The sequence below is a fragment of the Seriola lalandi genome, unplaced genomic scaffold (genome assembly GCF_002814215.2).
Source record: "Seriola lalandi dorsalis isolate HSWRI2012SDOR001 ecotype SW California unplaced genomic scaffold, Sedor1 jcf7180002054691, whole genome shotgun sequence".
Taxonomy (NCBI): Eukaryota; Metazoa; Chordata; class Actinopteri; order Carangiformes; family Carangidae; genus Seriola; species Seriola lalandi.
In genome coordinates this window covers 782,269-806,348 of record NW_019525244.1, presented here as the reverse complement: position 1 = coordinate 806,348, position 24,080 = coordinate 782,269, and the positions used below count along the sequence as shown (strand labels likewise).

The 24,080-nt window shown below is 39.3% G+C and overlaps 2 protein-coding genes across 10 annotated transcripts in view; both read right to left on the bottom strand.

Annotated features, from left to right (window-relative positions):
• Nucleotides 1-411: 411 nt before the first annotated feature.
• On the bottom strand, nt 412-15,537 carry LOC111667586 (centrosome and spindle pole-associated protein 1-like). 8 transcript variants are annotated; one of them, XM_023423326.2, is made up of 29 exons: nt 15,437-15,537; nt 14,346-14,472; nt 13,600-13,672; nt 13,302-13,405; nt 11,956-12,021; nt 11,056-11,381; nt 10,838-10,938; nt 10,474-10,570; nt 10,143-10,239; nt 9,465-9,742; nt 9,195-9,313; nt 8,927-9,068; nt 8,367-8,478; nt 7,754-7,792; nt 6,839-6,986; nt 6,546-6,722; nt 6,004-6,116; nt 5,564-5,713; nt 5,305-5,448; nt 4,683-4,796; nt 4,334-4,400; nt 4,013-4,139; nt 2,962-3,101; nt 2,742-2,870; nt 2,437-2,477; nt 2,252-2,309; nt 1,508-1,617; nt 1,201-1,348; nt 412-797 (listed from the first exon to the last, which is right to left on the bottom strand). In XM_023423326.2, the coding sequence occupies exons 2-29, from the start codon at nt 14,448-14,450 to the stop codon at nt 625-627; spliced, it is 3,498 nt and encodes a 1,165-aa protein (XP_023279094.1). In that variant the 5' UTR covers nt 14,451-14,472; nt 15,437-15,537; the 3' UTR covers nt 412-624. The 8 variants fall into 8 exon arrangements, with proteins under 8 accessions (XP_023279094.1, XP_023279098.1, XP_023279101.1 ...); XM_023423330.2 differs by having other exon boundaries at nt 2,742-2,867; XM_023423333.2 differs by having other exon boundaries at nt 6,594-6,722.
• A 1,145-nt stretch (nt 15,538-16,682) lies between these two features.
• Nucleotides 16,683-24,080, bottom strand: part of snx25 (sorting nexin 25) — an 18,968-nt gene continuing 11,570 nt past the window's right edge. Inside the window, exons 8-22 of one of the 2 annotated variants that reach the window (XM_023423363.2) lie at nt 23,316-23,506; nt 22,969-23,100; nt 22,546-22,695; nt 22,180-22,305; nt 21,879-22,043; nt 21,546-21,677; nt 20,721-20,861; nt 20,110-20,223; nt 19,705-19,782; nt 19,334-19,417; nt 19,100-19,217; nt 18,762-18,828; nt 17,994-18,175; nt 17,733-17,833; nt 16,683-17,624 (exon numbers count right to left, since the gene is read on the bottom strand). In XM_023423363.2, the coding sequence (XP_023279131.1) occupies nt 17,559-17,624; nt 17,733-17,833; nt 17,994-18,175; nt 18,762-18,828; nt 19,100-19,217; nt 19,334-19,417; nt 19,705-19,782; nt 20,110-20,223; nt 20,721-20,861; nt 21,546-21,677; nt 21,879-22,043; nt 22,180-22,305; nt 22,546-22,695; nt 22,969-23,100; nt 23,316-23,506 (1,847 nt within the window). In that variant the 3' untranslated portion in view covers nt 16,683-17,558. The other variant, XM_087178548.1, reaches the window with a different exon arrangement.

Here is a 24,080-nt window from a genome sequence, read left to right as displayed (position 1 = left end):
ACATTTTGGAAAATACACTATTTACTATATTTTGTCAGGAAGTCAGTGTCCTTCCAAGAAACAGTCCAGCACCTAAATCACATGTAAAACCACAACTTGACATTTTCACACTTCAGTTTGTGTATGGATTAAACATAAGTGAAAGAACATGTAAAGCTGTCATCTTTGGAGCTGCTGGTTAGCAAGTTGTGTTACTTTTGGACAGAGTCAGGCTAACAGTTTCCCCCATTTCCAGTCTTTATGCTAAGCTAAGCCAATTGGCTGCTGGCTGTAGTCTCATATCTAACATACAGACAACTACGTAAAACTTACATTTCATAAAAGTAATGTGTTGAAAAAAATCTAATGAAGCTTTTGTAAAGCTGAATGAATGATGCCTTGTCAAAGGATGTAAAGAATCTAAATACATAGTTAATAATTAAAATAATTTATTTAAAACATAATTTAGGGAACATGTGAGTCACTGTTTGATGTAAACAATGATTTTTTAAAAAGTACATAGTAGGTGGCATTTTTCAGACATTCATACTGACATTCATGAGTTAAAACCAACCATAATCTCATCATTTAAAGACTTCGGAGTCTGTTACAACTGGGACCTCTCAGGCTTGAGGGAACGGGGTCCTATGTCACCAACCGCTCCCTCCTCGATGGACGGTCCAAACATTTAAGTGTGTCCGATGTTCCTGGCCGCATCCAGGGATCAGTGGCGACAGTTTCTACGGAGCTTTGGTGGTTAAGATTGTGAAGTGAAAACTGAGGAGGGAAGGAGTCGTCATCAGACAGATCCACTGGTCCTGAAGAACAGGAGCAGGGAAACAAACAGAGTCAAACACTTAAAGTATCACACTGCATCATTAAGCCAAGTTTTCTATTACAGCATCACCCTGCATGAACTGCAGCAGAATCCACTGCGTTTGGTATGTGGACAAATATTTGTTGCATAATAATGGTAATGTTATTCTTTATCCAACTAGAATAAACAGTTTCCATGGCTATTTGAATAGTGGCTGAATATAATCACCTCTGGGCTTTTGAAACCCATTAAAGCTCTTATGTAGAATTTTAATTCAGACATCTATGAAAAATACTCTACTACTTTCATGAAAAATTGCTTTGCTGATATTTGTTTTCCTACAATGAAACTTAAATAAATTACACAAAACATAACCACCAGTAATCATTTTTTCCCAGTCACACCTGCAGTGTTGCCACGACGACTCAGAGCCATTAGAAGACTTGTTTTGTCCCGGCTCCTCCCATCACTCCTTTGCTCCACCTCCTGCTGCAGCCTGTTCCCCGTGTGAGTTGAGTAGTCGTCACGTTGGCCAACGGAAGCAGCTCTTTCCTGAACCAACCACAAGACAAAAGAATAAGACTTTATGATTTCAAAATATCATTAATGTTGTAGCTTACATAATTGTAGCTATTAAGCTCACAGGCTACACCATAACACATGTCAGAAAGGTGTGAGGTGATGTGTGTGGTGGTGTGTTAAGCAGAGAACCTGAAGATGCTGTGACTGTTTGGCCAGCCTCCTCCTCTCCCTGGCCGACAGGTGGGGGGTCTTCTCAAACTCTGGGGTGCGGGGCACTGGAAAGGCATCGCCTAGGGGGTCTCAACACACACACAATCAAAAAGAAAAATAAGCCCAAGGCATCTCTACACAAACATAGAAGATACAGTACATGTCTTCCCTCTTGGTTCCATTCCTTTATATTTACGTCATCCTGTTGATACTGGATACTTAAATAATTATCACAGCTGAATTATCTGTCCTTCATTGTTAAACAAATATGTTATAGATCTAAATTTGTTTAAGGTACATTTAAGTAACTGTTTCCTGTAAGGTTGTTTTAGATGAACAAACATGATTTGAGCTTTACAACTGACATTTAAGAGCCAGTGTTTGGGTAGGATGGTCTGACAGAAGATCTCATTATGAAAACAGAAACTGTCATTACTCAATGCAGTTCCTATAGCAGGTATCATCCATGATACTTTTTGATTTAAAATAATCTTTTTGTGCATGATTTCCACAAAGTAGACATTTTATACATCATGTGGTCCTAACTGAACCACTTACAAGAAGTAACCAGTGCATACACAGAACATTTAAAACAGATGTACATGTTAACTGAGAAAAGACTCAAATGCAAAGATCAGTCTTGGAATCTTAATCAGTATTGAATCATTCAAATAAAAATGGTGGGAAAAAGAGTTGCACATCTTGATTTAATGGTGGTCTTACCAATGAACGCACTCTCTGACTCCAGCAGAGAACCTCTTGCAGATCTTCCCATCACACTCTGCAAAATACACACAACTCTTTTCATGACTCATCTGTAATAGTTACAGTTAGTGGATACAGTTTATAAACCATGTAGACAATTTAAAAATGAATTATTAAAATCAAACCATTTCTTTTCAACTCACCAGATAATCATTTTGCTGTGGTGGGGACAGGTCAAAATAATCTGTGACACAAGAAGGACATTTTTTTTTTTTAATTTTTTAACCTTCTTTTGTTTTCATACTATACAAGGTATAGAAGCAAACATTCGTAGATCAGGTTTCACTGTCAAGATACAGGTCACCAGGTATAAACGGTATAATGATCTTCAACACCCACATTAGAAAATAAATGTCCAACTGTAAACCTAGAAAAACATATGTAAACAAAAATAAACTTTTATAAGTCTTTTCAGTGAAACAACTGCAACAGGATAAAGAGCTCTAACCATCCTGAACTGTGGACCTCTGGCTGCTGAGCTGGTGATATGGATCCCTGTAGTCGTGCCTCCTCTTGATGGTCACACCTACATCCTCCAGCTTTGGAACCTCACTGGAGCCCAGCCTTGACTTCCCTTCTGAGTCACAAATGCACATAGCAAACACTTATGGCTGATAACATTAACTTGTAGTGGAGTGCAACTAAGAATTCTAAAAGTGGTCAACTACCTGTGTATTTGAGCTGAAGGGAGTCGTGGATTCGCATTAAGTTTTTAGGCTCCATGTTTCTGGAGTTGGGCCTTCGGACTGGAGCTTGGAGCCGCAGCCTGGCCATGTCAAACACATCCACCTGGGGACGCTCCCGAAGCCTGGACAAATTAAGACAAGTAAAAACACAGTGACTCAGTTTTCTGTGTAAGCATTTGTCTGTCACAGCAGAGTAAAAACCATTTTAAATGTTAAACAATTAGTTTCAGCTTTTTCATCATTTATCCATCACTTTTATCAATTTCAACCATTAATCCATCACTTTAAACTATTTGAGTTGCTTATCCATTATCTTTAGCTATCCGTCTAAAATAACTGTTTTAACTTCTTTGCTCACTAGTTCACGTGTACTCTCCACACATGGTGTTCAAGTGTTCCAGCTGACTCAATATGAGGACTGAATTTTTAACAAATTGCAGTTTCTGTTGTTTTCCCAATTACTTTGGTGTACAAGTATTCCTGTTTGGGAAGTGAAATAAACTAGAGACCATTTTGCGATGGTATCACACCAGCCGCGACAGCTGTCGGCATGTTGTGGTCTTGCCCATTTGTGTACTGAGTAGTCAAAGGGTCAGACCACACCCATCTTCAAACTCAGCCTTCATTTTGATCACAACTAAACATCTGTTAAAAGTTTTGATCGTTGTGACAAAACCTGTCCACAGACAGACATATAAACACCTGCCACAGTACTGAAAAACCACATCTGTGGTAGTTCCCAGGACAACATTTTGCCATGATGACACAGACACACACAAAATTCACAAGGTGAAAACAATATCAGCCCCACTGTCACAGGTAGCAAATATCTAAGCATGTAATGTACAGGAGGTGGATCCACAACCATCTCCAACTTGTAGTCAGGTCCATGTATCAGCATGAAGGTAAGGGACCTATAAATATGTCAACAAAACACTGCACTCAATGTGATAAATATTATTTATCAGATAAATATAAATATTATTTATCACATTGATAAATCAGCCAGAGTGATGCATCTGCCAGGTCTGACCTGTCACTCAGAGGAGAGTCTAATTCCTCCCAGTCGCCCTGCTGCAGACGACCCTCCAATCGTTTTTGTTCACTGCGAAGCTGCCGACGCAAAGCTGACAGCTCACTGAACACATCACGCTGATCACCTGAACACATGCACACAAAAATACCAATTCTCAGTACAAACCTTCAACAACTACATAATATCACAGATGTGAACAATCAACGACCCCTGCGGAACGAAGACACTGTAGATTTGTGGTGTTTGCTCAAATGACTCATCTTAATTGACACATATTGATCCAAGTAAAGTGTGTATGTGTGTGCATGTATATAGTACCTGCGGCTCGGAGCTGGTTCCTACAAGCAGGGACAGGAGGGGACTGGAGACCAGACAAAGAGCGCTCCTGAAACACAGAGAGATGAGTGACAAAGGTATGAAAAGAAATACCCAGCAGGAGAGAGAACACATCATTAACCTTTATTTATCCTAGGTCGACGTTGCTGAGAAAACATCCTCTGTTATACAGAGAAAGAAAGTTTTTTGTTCTCGAAAACAACAAAAACGAGCCACATTTCTTAGACGTGTAGGAATACCTGTGGAGACGCTTGTGATGTGTGTGTGTGTGTGTGTGTGTGTGTGTGTGTATGTATATATATATATATATATATATATATATGAGACTCACAGACAGGGGGGCAGTAGAATGCTGGCTGTCAACAGTGGGGGGTCTGGGGGTGTACTGATGTAGCCCATGTTTCTTCTGCAGGGTGGGGATTGGAGGCGAAGGCTCCCTGTGGACCTAGAGAAAACAGTCACCCATTCACTACATTACAGTTAACTAGAATGTCCCTTGTTACTATTTGTATCCAATCGACTGAACAGTTTGAAGGTTTTGTCTTGATTACTTCCCTTCAGTTTGATCAATAAAGAATGTAAAGCTGAGGAAACTTAAACCAGAACAGTAAGACCTGAGGCAACAATTGATCAGATGGCTCATCATCCTTGATGTTTTTCTTCTGGAGAATAGGAAATGTTGGTCTCAGGGAGGAGATGAAGAAGATGTTTTATCCTCTCATATTGACCAAAATTACACAGCTTGTATTGGAAATCTACTGGTTAGATTACCATATGATAAGTTTATAACAATTACACTAGCGTGGTAAAAAAAAGTAATTAATTAAATAATCAATAATAATAATAATAATAATAATAATAATAATAATAATAATAATAATAATCAAATAATATTCAGACTAACTTTTAATGTTACTAAAATTGTAGTGTGATGGAGGCATCATTGAACTAACCTCCTCCACCCGAGCCTGCCTCTCCCTCTCATACTGCCTCCTCAGTGCTGCGTTCTCCATCTCTTCTGCCTCTTTCTTCTTCCTGTCCACTTCCTTCTTCCTCTGTTCAGCAAGCTGAACTAGCTCTTCATTCTTGGCCTTTTGCTGAGAGAAATACAAGGAAAAAAGAAGGCAGTGATGGATATAGACTATTTTGCTGTAGCCTTGTATAAAAAGCAGGTGCAAACCCTGCCCATGGCGCTGTTCTTTAGCCCCATACCTCCATTTCCTTTCGTTTCTTCCTCTCTTGTTCTTCCTCGTACTCCCTCTGGATGCGAGCCCTCTGCTCCGCCAGCCTCTTCTCCTCCTTCTCCTCCTCCATTCTGGTCCGCTCCCTCTCCTCTGCCTTTTTACGCATTTTCTCCTCAATCTGTTAACAAATACAAATTAACAAGACAACATAAACCCATTAAAACAACCCCATGCTACTTTTATTTGCAGGCTGGGGCAAGTTTCTATCAAGGCAGGAAACAAAACTCTTTCTGGTTTGTCCTGGTGAACTCAAATTTACTTGCACTATTTCCACAAGCGGCTAGCACAGTTTTCTACGGAGCACAATCCCTAAAACGTGGTCAGCTGCCAGCAGGAGTGATGCTGGACAAGACAGCCCACCATACAAACACAGCCCGCAGAAGTACCACCAGCTGTTTGAAGCCATACCTGCTGTTTGAGGTAAGCTTTGTACTTGTCCTGCTCCTGGAGCTGGTGCTGGGTGGGCTGGTTGGCAAACACATTGCCTCTGGCAAACTGGGGGGTTTGGACATGTGTGAACCCTTTACAAAGAGGAAAAGATGAAGAAATTCAACTGTGAGTTCAGACCAAAGAACCTCACTGACTTGTAGCCAATGATGTGACTGTTAGAAGATGTAGCACAGACCTTAACTACCGTGTCATAGTGCTAGTTTTATTTTCTCAGTTGAGAAACAAATATGTAGACCTGAATGAGCTACAGACATTCATAGAGGTAGCACTTAGTGTCAGTCTGTTTCCTTGTCCTTTGCAGTGCTTTGTGAGTGTGTGGAAAGCATGATCAAAATATCAATGTTAATGTCTTGGCAGTCACCATAGCAATAAAACATTTATCAGAGCCCCATCCATAAGACCTTTATAATCCTAGCTGCTAAAAACTAAAATGTGATGCCAAAACTATTCTAATGGCAGAACGCTGCTAAATGAATCAAGAATAAATCTGGTTACGGTACCAGAGATCCTGTCTCTAGAGTCATGGATACTGCACTCTGCTACAGTACCAGAGACCCTCTTGTTGGGGTCAGGGTGCTCTGCCTGCCGTGCTGTCATGACAGACGTGGCTCTCCTCTGCCACTGTTCCGGGTTGCTGTAGGCCTCCTCATTCAGCTTGTGCATCTGGTTGAGGTCGGCTGGGCAACAGGAAGAGCAAGTTATCCTTTGTACAGGCGTTGTTTTTTCTAAAAAAAAAAAAAAAAAAAAAAAAAAAAAAAAAAAAAAAAAAAAGAAACTACACATTGGCACCTACCAATGAGATTTCCAGTGCTGTCTCTGAGAGGGGCTCCTCCTCCACCTCGACCCCACGGCTGGTGGTTCTTCATGTCAGCCTCCATCTGGGCCTCATAACGCTCCCTCTCCTCCTCCTCCAGACGCCTCCTTTCCTGTTGCTCCTGGATCTGCAGAACAGTATTTTCACAGCTACATCAAAATCCTCAGATGATAAAAATCTTAAAGTTTCAGAGTGTTTTATCAGTAGCCAATTTTCTTCGCAGCAGTATCTGCATTTCTCATTGCTGTGTATAAATACAAATCATCTCCAGCTCACCCAGTCATGCATTAAGAAAGCCTTGGTGATCAAAAATAATTATATTGCGTTTAGTGAACTGTGTTACTGTAAAAAAAAAAAAAAAGTCTCCAAGATACTTCCTGTGTAAATCCAAATATATAAAAACCTAGCCAACAGTCATAACCTGTCAGAGATAAATTTCAGTAACATGGTATGATCATGATGCCAAAACAACTGTTAAAATTTGAGATTTAATGTAGCAAGTTCATTTTAACCTTTTGTTTTAATTATAACATGTTATAAAAAGGAGGCTGCAGATGCAGCTCATGAACCATCAGTTCCAAAACATATTTGTACATACAACATGGCAACCAAAGTAAACAGTGAATAGCTGGAAAAGATTTATGAGAGTCTTTCATGATTCCTTTGCAAAGCCAACAAGCGGAGGAAAAAGGTAGAGAGGATTTTTGTTGCTTTATTTAGAGGGAAAATAGGAGGGAGTGGGATGGGATTGAGGTGGTACTGCCACATGAAGCAACACCTGAATACAGGGGGATCTCACAAACACTTCTACTGCCAACTCTATTATTAAACACATTTCTAAGCAGGTAATTAACTTACACAATATCTTTTTGGTCTTAACTAGATCTATTTTACCTTGTTGTAAACCTTGCTGCTCCCTCTCCTGGAAGCGTCCTGCCAACATATCACAGACTAGGATGCAGTGAATTAAACTCTTCTGCCAGTTATCTGCTTCTAGTTTTGCTTTGACTCCCTGCTAGTGCTGTTTCCAACCTAGGACCTGTGCCAAGATGATACTGGTCATACACAACCTACTCTATACAATAAAGGTTACAATGTGATAACAATCAAAGCCCAAATGCCCAATCTTTCAGTCTATGTGATACAAAATTTTAAAAATCAACTTTCAAAGAACAACTAAAAATGAAGACCACAGTCAGTATTCTCACTGAAATGCTAAGAAAGAACAAAGAGGTTCTTGTCTGGTGTTTTAATGATGTTCCCTCTGATTAATTCAGTTTAATCCACATACAACAACATTTTGCTCTCCTTTAGTCTTAGTTTGACAAAAAGCACATTCATTGATCAACTTGTTGGATATGTTACCATAATACATTCATAAATTAGGACTATAGTTTCTTGTATTTTAAAAGAGAAATTGTACTTCTAATGGATGATGATGGTGGTAGGGGCAGTAACCCAATGTAGGAAAATAGTAATAATGTAGATTCAAAATTAATCAACTTACCTGTTCTTTGAGAGCATTTCTGTAGCTCAATATCCTCTCCCTGGTTGCCCTGGATCTCTCTGAGGGGAAAACCCTGACCTGCGAGTCTACAGTAGCAGCTTCATTGCTGGGCCTGTAAAGAAAGATACAGAATCAGAGCACTCACATCTGACCATGAAGTTTGCTTTACTGTTTTAATAAGAATATCCTGTTACTGTGTCTTATTATATCCCTCTCTCACTAAAACAGCATCTAGCAGGTCCATTATTTCTACTAGACATTACTCCAATATATGGGGCATTAAAATGCCACCCTAAGTGACACAAACATGTGCTAATGCCTTGTCCATCCTGTTTGGCAAATTACAAGAGGGTACACAATTGTCTTCTTTTATTTTGCTCACAAGCATATGCTGCAAAACTATTTCTTTCACTGACACGACTTGTGTTGAGTTGACAGGAGCACCAAATGATCAATGTGCTGGTAAAGCAGGTAAATTTTCTGACACCTGGATGTTAGCTGTTAATTATTTTCTCACCCTGCTTTCCAGGCCAACATACAAGTGAAGAGGAGAGATTTACTGTATCGGTGGCTCAGGGAAGCTGCTTCCACTGTGCTGGCTGTGAGGGCTATGGTTACCAAACTGGCTGGGCACACCTCCACCTGGTGGTACGTTCCAGTAGGACATGGGAAGGCTGGCACCAGGAACAGATAAATGACCATCTGTACAGAAAGATTACACATTAAAAGTATGATGATGCTGAATGTAAAAAAATGTTGTATAGCCTACAACCAATATATTCACTAAAACCATATTTATCCCATTTAACAGAGGAAACCAGTGCTTACAGTAGGCCATGTTTGGGTCAAGCAGGTTTCTAGTGCCACAGCAGTGATGAGGTTCTCCATACGGGCTCCTGTAAGCTTCACTGAGTGTTGAGGGAGGATGTGGATGGAACAAAGGAATCCTGGAGACAAAAAACAATTTGCAAATCCAGATCTTTCTGTAGATGTTATTTTTCTGGCTGTGGTTATGTATGACGATAAGATCATATTGAGCTGAACATTTCATAGTCATAACAGCTAAAGATATGCAAGGGTTAAAAAGTGAAGGTATACCTGGGAGTGTCCATGGCTCTGGAGAAGGAGGGGGCAGCAGGCTGACTGCTGGGAGACAAACCTCCTCCTCCCAGGCCCAGAGCACAGCTGTACTCCAGCAGGGGGGACTGGAAGGCTACATGAGGCTGCTCTGGAGGAGGCACCTCTCTTTCTCTAACTACAATCTTCTCATTATGAGGTGGACCTCTGGATGATAGTTCACTCTCTCCTGCTGCTGAAGGCTCCAAAACCTGAGGATCTTTTCTCCTGCTCAGTCCAAACTGTCTGATTCGGTCTGGCTGGTTTGTGGATTAAAGAAAATAAATAAATAAATAAATAAATAAATAAATAAATAAATAAGTAAGTAAGTAAGTAAGTAAGTAAGTAAGTAAGTAAGTATAGACAAACATCTTTTACTGATACTCCAGGATCAACTGAAATAGCATTAGCAGCACAATAACACTGTATACTAAAAATTAATTCCCATTACATTACAATTCAATTTTCTGAACAACCAATAGATTATTTAGATTTTAAAAAGTGCCTAGATAGTTTTCTTTGAATAAAAATATCACTCATGCTGGCAGACCATCCTTCACAGATTATGTTCCTCAAAGATGGATGAGGGTAAAATAATAAAAGGTCAGTGAATTTGAGAATTTGTATCCACTGACAGATCTTAAAAAGTAATTATTTTACCAAAAGTAAATGAGAGTTGGTTGTCAGATGCCAGCTGACCTGTTTCTCAGGATCATTCGCCCCCGTCGCAGCAACTTTCAGCTCCAAATCTTTCTCCCTGCAACAAGGACACACATATACTGTTGTTTTACATGAGTTACAGATGTTAAGCATTTAATGACATCTACAGGAGTGTTTAAGAAATGAGCAAGCAGAGGTTCAATGTTTTGCTCAATAACACTTCAAGAGGATACAAGATTCTTGACAGGTACATTAGATGTTGCCAAGATGGTTTTAACATTGTCTTTTCATGTACAAGGTAAGACCTGGACAAAGATCACTGACAAATTACCTTTTCTTGTTCCTGTGCTGTTCAGCTATCTGCTCCTGCAGCTCCTGTCTGTAGCGCTCCTTACTCCTCTGCAAAGCCTCATCTGTATCAACTGCTCCTGAAATGATGGGACAACATTTACAAAGAGGCTATCGTTTCTTTCAATAGTTTGGCAAAAGCTAGTTAGCTTTTTTTAATATTTTAAAATTATAATCCATCATTTCAGAAAACTGATTAAAAAAAAACTAGTCTTTGTCTTTACTAGACAATAACTTAATGAACTATTCTTTCAGAAGTAACAAGTTGATTTGTGCATTCATGAATGCTAATCAAATGCTGGACCTTTGATATCTGTACAGTTGCAAAATGTAAAACATCCTTTAACCTATTATCAGGCCAGTAGCAAACTCAGCATCATCATTTTTGGTCAGTGCTCTCAATCTCCTGCCTTCTCGGGCAAAACCTGCAGGATTCTCTCTCTTCTCCCTGTGAAAAGCCAAGTAAAAAAGATTGAAAGAAATGAATGAATAAAAACAAACAATGCCATTTTATGACATGCTTAACATACACACAAAGACACAATGGTTAATTTCCCCCACAAACCTGCCATCCGTCTTATTGGTTCTTCTCTTAGGATAACTGGCCTCTATCCCCATATGTCTGCACCTTCTGCCTTCCATCAGCTCCAGTTCTTCCTTGAAGTATTCCTCTTCCTCTGAGTCCTGGTCCACTGGCCTCCCCAGCCTGTCATGAAGCCTTGGAGTCAGTGATAACTGCTCCTCTTCCTCCTCAGGATAGAGGGTCTTAACCTCAGCGAGGCGCAGAGCCCTCTGCAGCCCCATATTGTCCTCTGTCAGCGTGGCTGCATCCCTCCATGACGAGGGTCGCTGTTTGGGAAGAACACCCGTCTGGTCTCCAAGCAGGTGTTGCTAGAGGAAACATGATTGTAACGGGCAATGCATGTTTAATAAAAGAAATAGGGTGTGAAGTTACTATAATCAGGTACACATAGACTGTTTCAAGCATGAATATCAAGTTGGGTGCAATCAAAACTGCAATTTATTGTACCTGACCTAGATCTGCCCACTATCCCCTGGCAACTGCAGAACAACCACCTGGGGTTCAAGTACCCCTAGTTGAGAGTCACTGCTCCAGACAATAGTTATTACTACCCTTTTTCACAATCTTCCTGAACTGTGTTTTGTCTACATCCTGGGAAACACAGAGGCCTTTCGGATCTTTCATTAAATCATAATCCATAAAGAATGAATGAGAACGTTAGTGCTAGGATTCTTTATTTCTTAGTCTGTTCTGACATATATTGTAGCAGCTATCCAGTAATAATGAGGAAGTTCTTAGTAAAACAGTGAAGATTCTTAGTTAAATTTGTGATATTCCAGCAACTGAGTCAGGTTTTTGGAAAAACAATTATACCGTCTGGCCAAAGACAATTTTTTTTTCAAATTACCGGAGATACTTAAGTCAATAAAGAGAGATATTTACCTTTACAGACCTCCTGTTATCAAAGTGAATTAATGGTCCGGGTTCTGCATGGTCAAAGTGTTTTTTCTGTAAAATAAAACGTTACCATCAAGGTACAGCAACAAGTTACAGCTGGAATCTAAACCTGAAGGAGCAAATAGCTGAGCCCCAACCCAAAGAATGGATCTTCAATTATACCTACCAGTAAAATATCTCTGTAAATGATACTCAACGTTACAGTGCAATTTGTGATATTTAACTTTAATACATTCAATATTCCAGGTTAAAGGAGCTGTTTGTAAGTTGTGCTATTTCTACATAGACAACGTTAGCATTAACAGCCTACCAGTCTTGCCAAGAGCTTCAGATATCTTTGCATTTACAATAGAAAAGGTTATAATATGCCCTCTGAGCAGCACTACACTACAGGGACAGGCCAACCAGGCCAGGGCTAACTTCAGAGGAAGAAAAGAAGTGATAGATATCGAAGCCAAACAAGAGTGCCAGTCCCCACTGCTGGGGACAGCGCTTGGTGAGTAAAGTAATTAAGTTTGATGCTGAACTTGCAACATTTCTTCTAAACTGGTATGTAAACTAGTAAGCTGTTAATGCTAACGTTTACTATGTAGCAATAGCAAATCTTACAAATAGCTCCTTTAATGATAGATATACTATATTTATATACTTTGTTTTCCTCCCATAACACTGATTAACAACATGTCCTTAACAAGGAGTGGGGTTTATGTTGGGTTTCCATATTAATTACATCCTGCAGTAGCTTTTTCATGATTGACACCTGATGAATTCAAATACCTGGTAAACACAACTTGGTGATGTGATACTTACAGACTGTACAAGCTGCTGAAGATACCTGAACACCATATGGATTAAGGGATACTGAGAGCTGCAAAGGATATACCAACTGTGTCCCAAGACACTGACAAAGGGCTGCTTCTTTTCATGACCTCATTTGGAGGGGTCTTTGAAATAGGACAAGTACTGTTCGCCCGACACAACATACTCTCAGCCTAGAAATGCTGATTTCACTGGATCCAGCCCTGGATCACAGCTTCTGTTTGTGTTTCAGTAATGAAATGCAAACACCACACAAAGCTCTTACTACAGTCAACATGTTTTCAGTGGACCTCTGCATTTAAAGCATATAATACAATATGACCAAAAATACAAGTACTTCCGCCCTAATATTTGGAATTTTTCTGTTACAAAACATCTGTATCAAAAATTTAGCCCAATGTAAAACTGGAATGAAAAACTTGCCAGATAAACAACAAACAACAAAAATTAACTGACCTCCAAGCTCGTCTGTTACAGCCAAATACATTGGTAAATAGGTAAGTCTGAGTCACCTGAGCCATGTAGCGCCTGTAGTCCATACGGAGCTCATGCTGCAGCCTCTGTTTCTTCCTCTCGTACTCCACACCGAGTGGTAGACCCACACTAGAACTCTCCTCTGACAAATCACAACCATTAATATTTAATAGATACACAAGGTGAAGAGTTTCATGCTAAAACTGCCATTTTAAACAAACATCTAACCTGACACACACTGTTCATATGACATCAAGAAACTTCATACGTTACTATTAGACTTAAGGTCTAAAACAATAAGGATTAAAAGGAGGGAAATGTGGTCATGTACTGTACCTTTCCCCTGTGCAATAGACTTGGGAGGGATGTTCTCTTTAACAGTAGACACACAGGCTCTTTGGGGTCTTGCCTATCAGTCAAAAGTAGAGGAAGATCATGCATTAAAATATATATATATATTTGGGATCACTACAAAAGGGTCATCCCAGTACTCTATTATAATTTTATATTTCCAAACAAATAAATATAAACAACACTCCATCACAACTGAGACGATGTACCCCCCCAAACACTACTAAAAATATGGAATACGAAAAAGAAAGAAGGGGAGGGGAAAAGAAAGAAATAAAGGAGAAGGGAAAAGGGAGGGAATGAAAGGAAGAAATAAAGAAGAGAGGAAAAACAAAATCTACAAAATTCTGACATGCTGTGCATCATACCTCTAGCCCTTCTTGCTTACCTTGTGTTAATTGTCTCATTTTGGCTTCTCTTTGATATAGTCTTCTTATTTCATTTATTCGAAATTCAAGTTATTGTTGCTGTTTGTTCACGTGTACACTTTAATGTACTGTTTAATGTTGTATGCCTTGAATGTATGAATGTTTTATGGTTTTTGTAGCGTTTTGGTGTTTGGCATGAATGAATGAATAAATAAATAAATAAAATAAATAAATAAATAAATATTATTGAGTACAACTAAAGGCTTTAAATAGAACGTAGTCATATACGTAAGAATTTATCAGAATAAATCAGAAGTGAACCAGTTCATAACCGATAACTTAGCAATCATCATGCAGACACACCTTTATTTCCATGTAAGGAGGGTCTTGATCTAGACTGGCTTTATCCTCAGCCACTCTTGCCTTCCGCTCTCTGATGAAGTTCTCCAGCTCATCATCCATCTCCATTTGGCAAAGTAGTACAACCCAGCTGAGAACACAAAACGCCATGCTTGCTTACATTCATCACTACTGCAAAGACAGCTTAATTTAAAATCAGTGTAAATGTTAAAAGACTCCAAGATGTAAATTTGATACTTTTATTACGGATTATTATTTAATATGCTTCAAAAAGCTTCATGAAGGGTGCTCGACTGTTTGCCATGGAGGGCTAAATATATACAGGCTTTATCTCAACCAAACACTAAGGGAGGTCATCTCACTAATTAGCTCCTCCTCTTTAATTAAGTAAGTCAGAGTACTAACCATCAACTCAATCGTCTACAGGCTGGAATGAAAACATATTATCCATTTTGTACTGGTGTGGTACACTTTGCAGTTCACTTGTATGGTGTATTATCTGTGGAGCTGATGCATCCAAGAAAGGTTTGAGCCTTTCAATAATGTCTTAGGTGCCATTGAATTTTATGTTTTTGAAGCACAGGGCAGAAATAGTGGCCACATGTACCAGAGACGCTAATATGACCCTATTCAGCTGATGCCAAAACAACATTACTGCATGGGGTCAAATACACGTCAGTCGGCTCTACATATAGATCCTTCCCTAGGAACCATATTGATTCACAGCTAAGTTGGTAATGATACTGTCTCTTTAATTTTCTGTTGTTAGGCAACCATGATGAACACGATAGCGTCACTTTCCTTGATAACGTTAACTTAACGGTCATCATAATACCAATGCCGTTGTGTAATTATGACAACTAATAGTAACTTTAACAAATTGTGCGGAATATACTTGTGTAGTTAGTTAAGAGTAACCATAGACTCAGTTAGCTAGCCTGTTAGCCTTGATAAATGAAAGGTAAACCCAAAGTATAGCAAATAACAAAAACTAGTAAAGCTTACCTTAGCTAATGGCCAGCACCTCCCCAACTAGCGTTAGCTACCTATAGTAACCATGAGTTTTACTGCAGTTAACATTAAACAAAACCTACCGTTCAGTGGGGTTTGATTATGACGTTGCCGAAGAAGGCAGCGTTAGCTAGCTTAAAAACGTTGGCGGTGCCTTTTGAGCCGAAGACCACAAAGAAGTTCATCACAATGCTGCAGTACTTCCGGGTTCAACCGTCAAAATAAAAGCCCGTGTTAGAAAAGGCGCTACTCGGTCCACCCTTGTTAACAGTTTTATAATTCAGCTGTTTATACTGTTTATGTAAGTCAGAGCATTGAGGTGTGGCTTTAGGTGTTAAATGGGTTTCATGCACTTTCAATTTTGAATTTCTGGAATCTGAAATTTAAAAAAAAAAAGAAAAAAAAGCTATTTCATAATTCAGGCAGGTTTCTGCTCTTTACACTATTTAAGAAGTTTTTATTTTCACAGATATTGTGACAGTTTGGATGGCTGTCATGAAATATGTCACCTCTTGTGTATAACTTTCATTATGACAATTTCATATATTATGATACTATTGTGTCGACTGATTCCCATCTATACTTCAGAGCCAGTACAAATCAACATTTTTTTGTGAAGCTGATCAAAGCTTTGATGTTATACCAATGGCCATGTTTACCTACCATGTTGCTAGTGTGCAAGACATTGCCATGGCAGCCTGTGTAGCCTGCTTCTTACCATTCTGTGTGCACATGCATCTTGTCACCTTCAAGTACCCATGGCTTCCAAGGTTAGAAGGAGAAATGTTGTGTAGAGCCAAGTGTTCTTCCCCTAAGTGACACAATGTACGCTCTTATTTTGAAAGCATAGTCCAGTACTTCCTGTCTTTTGCCACATACCTTCTCTAACTAGACGGATTACGGCTCAGCAGTAAACATCGCTTGTTACCGGAGGTAATTGTTGTTCAAGCCCACCTCCTCTTTAGACTCAACCCACCCTTCGGGGAACACATGTTGCATTCACGTCAAGTGAACTGTTAAAGCCAAAAACCTTTGCAGTCACACTATTATGTTGTTTGTGGGAAGAGAGAAATGAAGCCCCAACCGCATTCAAAACTGGGTCATGGATTAGTCCTATTAATCCATTTAGTCTCTAGTGGTATTAGCAAGCTTTTTTTTTTTTTTTTAGATAATTTAAACGTAAAACTAAATTTATTCCATTCTATACATGAATGTTAGAAAATAGGTTAATATATTTAAAAAAAAATCACTAGTATGATATTTATAATATTAATATATGGGCTAATATTTTAGTCTTTGACCATTATAAGAAAAAAAAAATGCCACATCAATTTTTTGTTTGCAATTTATTGCTTATATAAACTCTCTCTAAACAATTTTTGGTAAAAATAAAATCTATCAATAATAATCATAAATAAAATCATCACAATGACTTTTACATGACATTATATTGCACAATTATAAGCCTTAACAAGAATCACAAAACACAAGTGTTGTTGCTCAGGTTGTGTGTAGGAGGAATGTTCAGAGGTCCGTGGGTGATGACACACACTGGTTGACTGTAGAGGGCAACAGAGAATCTGAACTTCAACTTTCTTTGTTTGCTGTTTTTAATCAAGGTCTGTAGATTATCAGCTCTAGACAATGATGACCAAACAATCAAGTTGTTTACTCTCACAAACTGTTACTCTACCTTGCAATTTATAGGCCGTCATGATTTACACAGGAACAAAAGATTACATTTGTTGTGGTATAGATCTGATGTTTCAGTGCTAATGAAATAAGAAAAGACAACTGCAGACGTGGGTCACATAATGTCCAAAATATTTGTTCTTGTGTTCATGTGATCATTCTGGTACAAATGTGATCGGTCTTGTTAGACTTGGTGTCTAAATTGGAAGAAGTCAGACTCCATGTGGTTTCTCCCCGTTCAGACAAATTTAGATCTGTACCACAACAAAGTCAAATGTCCGCCCTCTTCAGTGTGGTGTCAGCCCAGCTTTTCATCATTTCACAGCAAAGTTCTACCAATAGAATCAGCATGTGTCTCAGCTCTGACTAACACAGCTGCTTTCTGTCTGAGGTTTAACCAAAAGGCCATCTCCCTGTCTAGCTTGGCAGTGTACGATTGGTCAGCTACAGAGAGGCCTAACAGATGAACCAGCGGAGCCTCAGTTTCATCCAGACTGTGTGTGTTGAGTGTGTTCAGATGTTTTCCACCTCTGCGCTGAGTTCAGGACACACTTCCTTGAGTAACATTTCCATCAACACCTAACAGACACAGGAAAAAAAAATAATTTAAAATTTCAGCTGCAATTACATATTATGAAATCTGTTTTTATGACAATGGCAATAAAACATATTAAATGTTGTTCTTACATAGAGAAGGTGTTTGTTGGCACTAGCCTCCTGCAGGGCATTGAAGATCTTGATGATTCCATAGCGGGCGTTCTGCTGGCCAACTAAATTTGCTAGTGCATCTGAGGGAAGAGATCAAATAAAGTAAAGAGGTCAGAACACCTGTATTTCACATGTTTTCTAAGTGGTAAATTGATTGCTGATGTTTTTGATCATCATACAACACACCCCTGAATAAAACAGCAGTCTGCAGTTTAAAGTCATGTTTACACATATTCATACCTGGGATGTTGTCAAGTAGTTTCTGTTGAGCCCGTTCCTTAGTTTCACTGCGTTCAGAGTCAGTTCGGACCTTGACATGTGGTGCCAACTTCCCATTGGGCCAGAAGGTATCCCTGAACACACTGATGTAACACACCAACATCTGCTCACAAAATATCCAGTTCACTGTGTCCCGGATCTGTCTAAAATGAAGCATAGAAGGTGTTAGCCTCACAGCTGATCTCAGAAGAACATTCGGTGAAGTGCAAGTGTTCACACAGTTGTCATCTCTAGCACAATAGAAAGGTTAACAAAACACACCAACATACTGGCTTGAGGTCCAGTCTAAAATCTGTCAATAAATACCAGAAAGTTTGTTGCCTTTTAAAAAGCACCTGTCTGTATTATAACAACAACAAATTTGAGGTAAACTGTTATAGTCACCAAATAAGCTGGCAGAGGAACAGTGATGATTTCCTAATGTAGGTTGCATTCAAATGGATTCAAACTTGGGGGCACCCCAGTTGCTCACCTGGTACAGCGTATACCATTTAGGCTCAGTCCTTACCACAGCAGCCTGGGTTCGAATCTGATTCAGGCCCTTTGCTGCATGTCATCTCCTCTCTCCCCTAACTTTCCTGTCTCTCTCTCACTGTCCCTACTGTAATAAAGCCAAAAATGGCCAAAAAATGTCTTTGAAAAAATTGGTTCAAATTCAATTAAAAAAAAAAAAAAAGTAATTATATGGATAGATATTATCAAATCAAAACATAACTTGTTACTACTTACTTGTTGATAGTTCGTCCAAATGTCACCTGGACTAGTGCAATTAGCGTCTTCCTCACCCACTTAAACACTGAGCAGGAAGACAGACAGACAGACAGACAGACAGACAGACAGACAGACCCCCTCCATTAAAATTCATGATATTGATCCAAAAAGACAGAAAGTAGCTAACTGTACCTAAAACAAAAACAGTGAAGGTGTAACCTCTTTGTTAACCAGAGATATATTTCTAGTTTCTTCATATAGGCCTCTGCCTCTTTCATGTTACACTTCATTATTTGTATGTTGTGTATAAAAATATAAATGTAACTGTGAAAAGATGAGAGCAGCGTACTACTCACTTCCTCTGAGTTCGAAGATCTCTCCGATGAGCATGAAGCAGGGTTCAGCCAGTGCGTCTTTCCTCCCATCTGTCTCATCGCCGTAGTCTGACAGATCGCTATCATCGTCAGCCTCCTCCTACAGACAACAATTACACACAGCACATGAAATCCAATAGCGGACGCGAGACCATGAGAGTGCTAAGAGTTACCACACTGTAATGTTGCTTCAGCAGTGATGCCATGAGTGTGTACCTCAGTATGGGAGAAGAAGTCTCCAGGTAGCCTCTCCAGGAAGGAGGCCAGAGAGAAAGACGATTTCTTCTGGATTGACATCACCTATAAACATTGAACAAGATATCATCACTATATGTATGGAATCATACCAACGCTCAGATAGGCCTGAGCTGAATGAACAAACAAAGCTTATTGATGCGGTCTGCACTATAAAATGTATGCACTGTAATAAATATAAGGTAAATGTAAAAATTTTATTAGAATATGACAACAAGCTTTGAGGAGGAAGAACTTTTTCTAAATAATACATATTTGTGTGTTTGACATTGTGACAGCAATATATTAGATGTCTTGTGTTCTTTAAAATGCAAGAATGAGATATGAGTTACCTTGAGATGCTCTGGAGACGGGCTGAGGAACGCATAGAGAGCCTCTGACTGGCACAATCGCTCATCCGTCAGCAGACGCTACGAAGACACACACAGAGAGCTGAAGTCATCATCACCAGTGTTTAGCTGCTATTATGAACCAGAGGGAGGCAGTATTAGCATAGTGCTGGGCGGTGTTCTTCAGTCTTGGACCCTAACAGTCCAGTTGCCATGGGGAATGTGGAGAGATTGTGGAGTAGTTCAAATAATTAAAAAATAAATGAAATTAGAATTTGATATTAAAAATCAAACTGAAGCAGCTTTAACACCTGGGCATGTTGAATACTATGTTGAGAGTATATGAAAACTAGCTAGCAACAAAACAGAGATATCTATATGCAGTTGGCTAAAAGTAACATAAATTACCTGGAGAAAGGCATTGAGCTGAGTTTTGCTCTTTTCTAGGAACTTCTGGTCAATGGATTTGAAGGGAAGTTTGCTTAGTGATGGTAACTGGAGTTTTTTCAATGAGGGAAAACACTGAGAAATAGAGAGAGATGGACAGACAGTTTAAAATGTCATTTTACAAAAATGAAAGGCATACCACATTACTGCTAACTGTTTACAGGTTTTGAAACGTCATTATTTTGCATGAGGAAATATACAGAACATCAACAGTATAATTACTAACTGAAACACTATGTAAACCAATTTGTGGTGATACAGTGAAATCATTTAATCACAGAGGGATGTAGACGCCAATGTCTGCTTTGTGTAGCGTGTAATCTGCAATAAATCCATCATAAAATCAATAAACACTGCGAGCAGTCTCTCTACTGTAGTGCTGTATAGGGAGTTTCTTCCCCAATGCTGCAGTGACATACAGTTTGTCCTAATGTGGAAGAGCGGTGAGTCATTAAAACAGCAATTTCTCAGCTCGTGGTAATGCAGTATAAGCATAAAGTACAATAAAAACAGATCACTGATGTTTGGAAAGGAAACATATCCATACGTATGCATGTTCAGTGTGGTGTTACCTCCGTGAGTTTGCGGTGCAGCATCTGGAATTCAGTAAGTTTCCTCTGGACATTCCAGCGACTGTTGGCTGTCTCTTCTCCTTCTACCAGGCTAACACACACACTGTAACAGGCTACTGTCTCACCACCTTCCTCTGTTGCCTGAAGTACACACACACACACGCACAGTTAAACACATAAGTGTCTAAGTGACTACACGATTAACAGTTTTATAAGGTGTAAGAACCTCAAATTTTGTAGTTTAAATTACATTTATTTGTTGTTCTGTTCTTTTTTCCACAACACACTGACTTGAGTAATGTCTTGACACTTTCACAAGATAGTCTATAGTCTATACAGCTGTGAGTTTGCACATGTTGGTATACTTAATTCAGCACTCATACACTTATGCTGGGGCCATGAAATCATCTTCAGTTAGCAAGTCACATGAGAGTGGTTAAAATTAATTATCTCAGCAGCAACTAACCAGTGTGTGGGACACTCATTTTACTATATCAGATGCATGACTCTGTCTGATTTGCTTGCACAAGCTGATTTTATCCATGTACAAGATGTATAGTTGTTCCGTGTGGACTGCAGGCACACCATGCTTTACTGTTAACAAGGTCAAATGCATCACTGTACATTTCTGCATCTGAAGTGTTTTAATGTATTCTGTGCTCTGATAGCAGCCTGATCCTCCTAAAAGCAGGTTCGATGCCAAGTGGAAGAAAAAGTGTCATCAGAGCCTTCCTGTGCCTCCCTTAGTTGTGGCTGGCTAGTTTCTTCAGCATTAGTATAAGAAGCCAGCTAGTGTTTTCATATGATGAATGAAGTTATAGTTACCTCAGCAGTAGTAATAGCAGCTCTCCAGTGCCCCAGATTTTCACACCACCAGTCTGTCCTGGTGATATGCTGCTGCAGTTCACTGTGTTCTTTCTCCATGGCTCCGATTTCCTCCTTTAGTTTGCTCACTATCTATAAACCCACACAAGAGACACATTTAAACAGAATGCAAATCATAGTTAAATGAAGAAATGACATTAAGATGAATGTAAGGTGGTATACAAATGTGCAAGAGCAGGTATGCGGTCATGCTGCAATTTGAATATTTCTACTCATTATTACTAATTTTGATATTGTGTTTGTGTGTTTGGTGCAACCTGCTGTGAATTCTACCTTTTTGTCTGGTTTTGGTGCATTCTGGATTGAGCCCAGGGCCTGTCGCTTGTACTCCAGTTTGTCGTAGAGTTGTCGGAGTTTAGTAGCAGCATAGCTGGCCTGCTCATTGATTCCTTTACTGCCTTCATCACACACTTCCTCTCCTCCGTCTAGACCCTGGCACTACACACAGAGAGATACAAATACAAGATACAAAAAGACAATAAAGACTGATGTGCCTGCAGACATATACAAAACTACACAAAAAAGTGAAGCAATATGATGATGCACATGTGCTCTTTGTGTATGTGTTTCTGACCCCTTCATCCTTTTCTTCTGTGCTACACTGTGATTGGCTGTGCGTCTCGTCTCGTCTGATCAGCCTATCGTAGAGGTCAGAAACCAGGAAGGAGGGGTAATAACGTTCTCTCATCGTCTCAGCAACCTAGAGGATGAATGAGAGTAAGAGAAGTGCTTTATTGTCATTGCAGGACATCTTGAAAACTGTGAAACATAAGTATACAGTTGTTACTTGCACCTTTAATGAGCAAAGCTCCACATCCCTTTTCTGGGTTTAGAATCTGTTTTCCCATGAGTTATTTTGATATTTATGAGGAAGACATCAGCTGCCATCCACTATAGCTAGAGATAGTTACAGTTAGGTAGTAACAAACGCAGCAGTTACCTGTTCCTGTAGCCTAACAAAGACTTGTGTTCCTCTGTTCCCCACCAGACTCTGTTGGATCTCCTTGAGAAGAAACTTTTCCACTGGAATGTCTCTGCTCTCCACAAAGAACTTCTGGTAGATTTCCCCGACGATTTGGGGCACCTCATTCTGTCAAACGCACACATTAACAAACAAATTAGCACTTACTTATTAGTTTCTTCCACTGCATTAATGTGCTGCCCTATACCACTGAGTTCACAGTACAGAAATATCCACCTTGCATTTCACTGGCAATACTGCAAGTGTTCAAGGAAAACCAGGACCAATGTTTTACATTATTGTGTGAAAACAGTGAGCCTCATTACTATATTACTTTTATTCTAATACCATATATTAGTAGCAGTGTTGGGCTAAACCTTCAGGAATGTGTGTATAGGTTACCTTGTTGGCAGTTTTCAGTGTTTCCACCAGTTCCCAGAAGCTAATCAGAGCTCTTTTATCAACTTTCTCCATGTAAACTCTGAAATGCTCCCGGTAACCTGGATTACACAAGATGTCATCGAACTGGAGAATCTGGATTTGGGGGAGAGAGAAAAAAACAAAACGTAAAGTTAATGGCACGTACTTTAATCCAAAGTACAAACCCTCAACCAAATAAGAATATGTCATTCACTATTAAAAAGGAATCTGAAAAATGGTGCATGGTTTGCGAAGTTCTTTAAAAATTTCAATATTTAAATAGTTTTTTCCAACCAAATACCACACACGTAACACACAATAAGTCTAACCTTCTGACTTTGAGGCTCATCACCGTCATCACCCCCTCCTTCTTCATTGTTTTCATAGTTTGGTCCACCGAGCAGGCGGATCCGTTTCTCACACTGTTTCTTAGCAACTGTCAGCTGATTAATATATCGTTTCATATCTCTGGCCCTCAGCAGGTCTGCCTTCATGGCTGCTGACTCTTTACCTTTTCGCTCTAAGAGAGAAGGAAGCAGTGGTTAACATAAAGTTTGAGCCAGCTTTGGTCACACAACAATACACAATAACAATGAACTGGTTTGGAGCCACTGAACCACCGAGATAAAGCTACAGGACCCTGCTAACCTTGTGTTATACTAGCTAGTGAAAGCCAATCTCACTATATGTTGTAGATTTTTACATCTGGGAAAATTCTTGTAACTCCCAAAAAATTACTGGTTGGCATTTTAACGTAAAAATTAGTATATTATCTGGATATTACACACCGATTCCATTTCTAACCTGTTTTTAACTACGTTAGCAGCATGGCCTTAAGCTTGTTTCTCTGGCTGGTCCACCACTTTGCTCCAAACTTCAATATCTTAACAACTTTTCCTGAACTCCATCAAGAGGTCAAAATTTCCTTTATGACCAAACCATACCTGCAAAACTAGCATTTCCATCAGCCTAAGCTATACTTTGTGTTTAATGCTAATTAGCAATTGTTAGCATGCTAACACATTAATGTAAGACTGTGAATATGTTTAATATTACCTGCTAAACATCAGCAAGACAACATTGTCATTATGAGC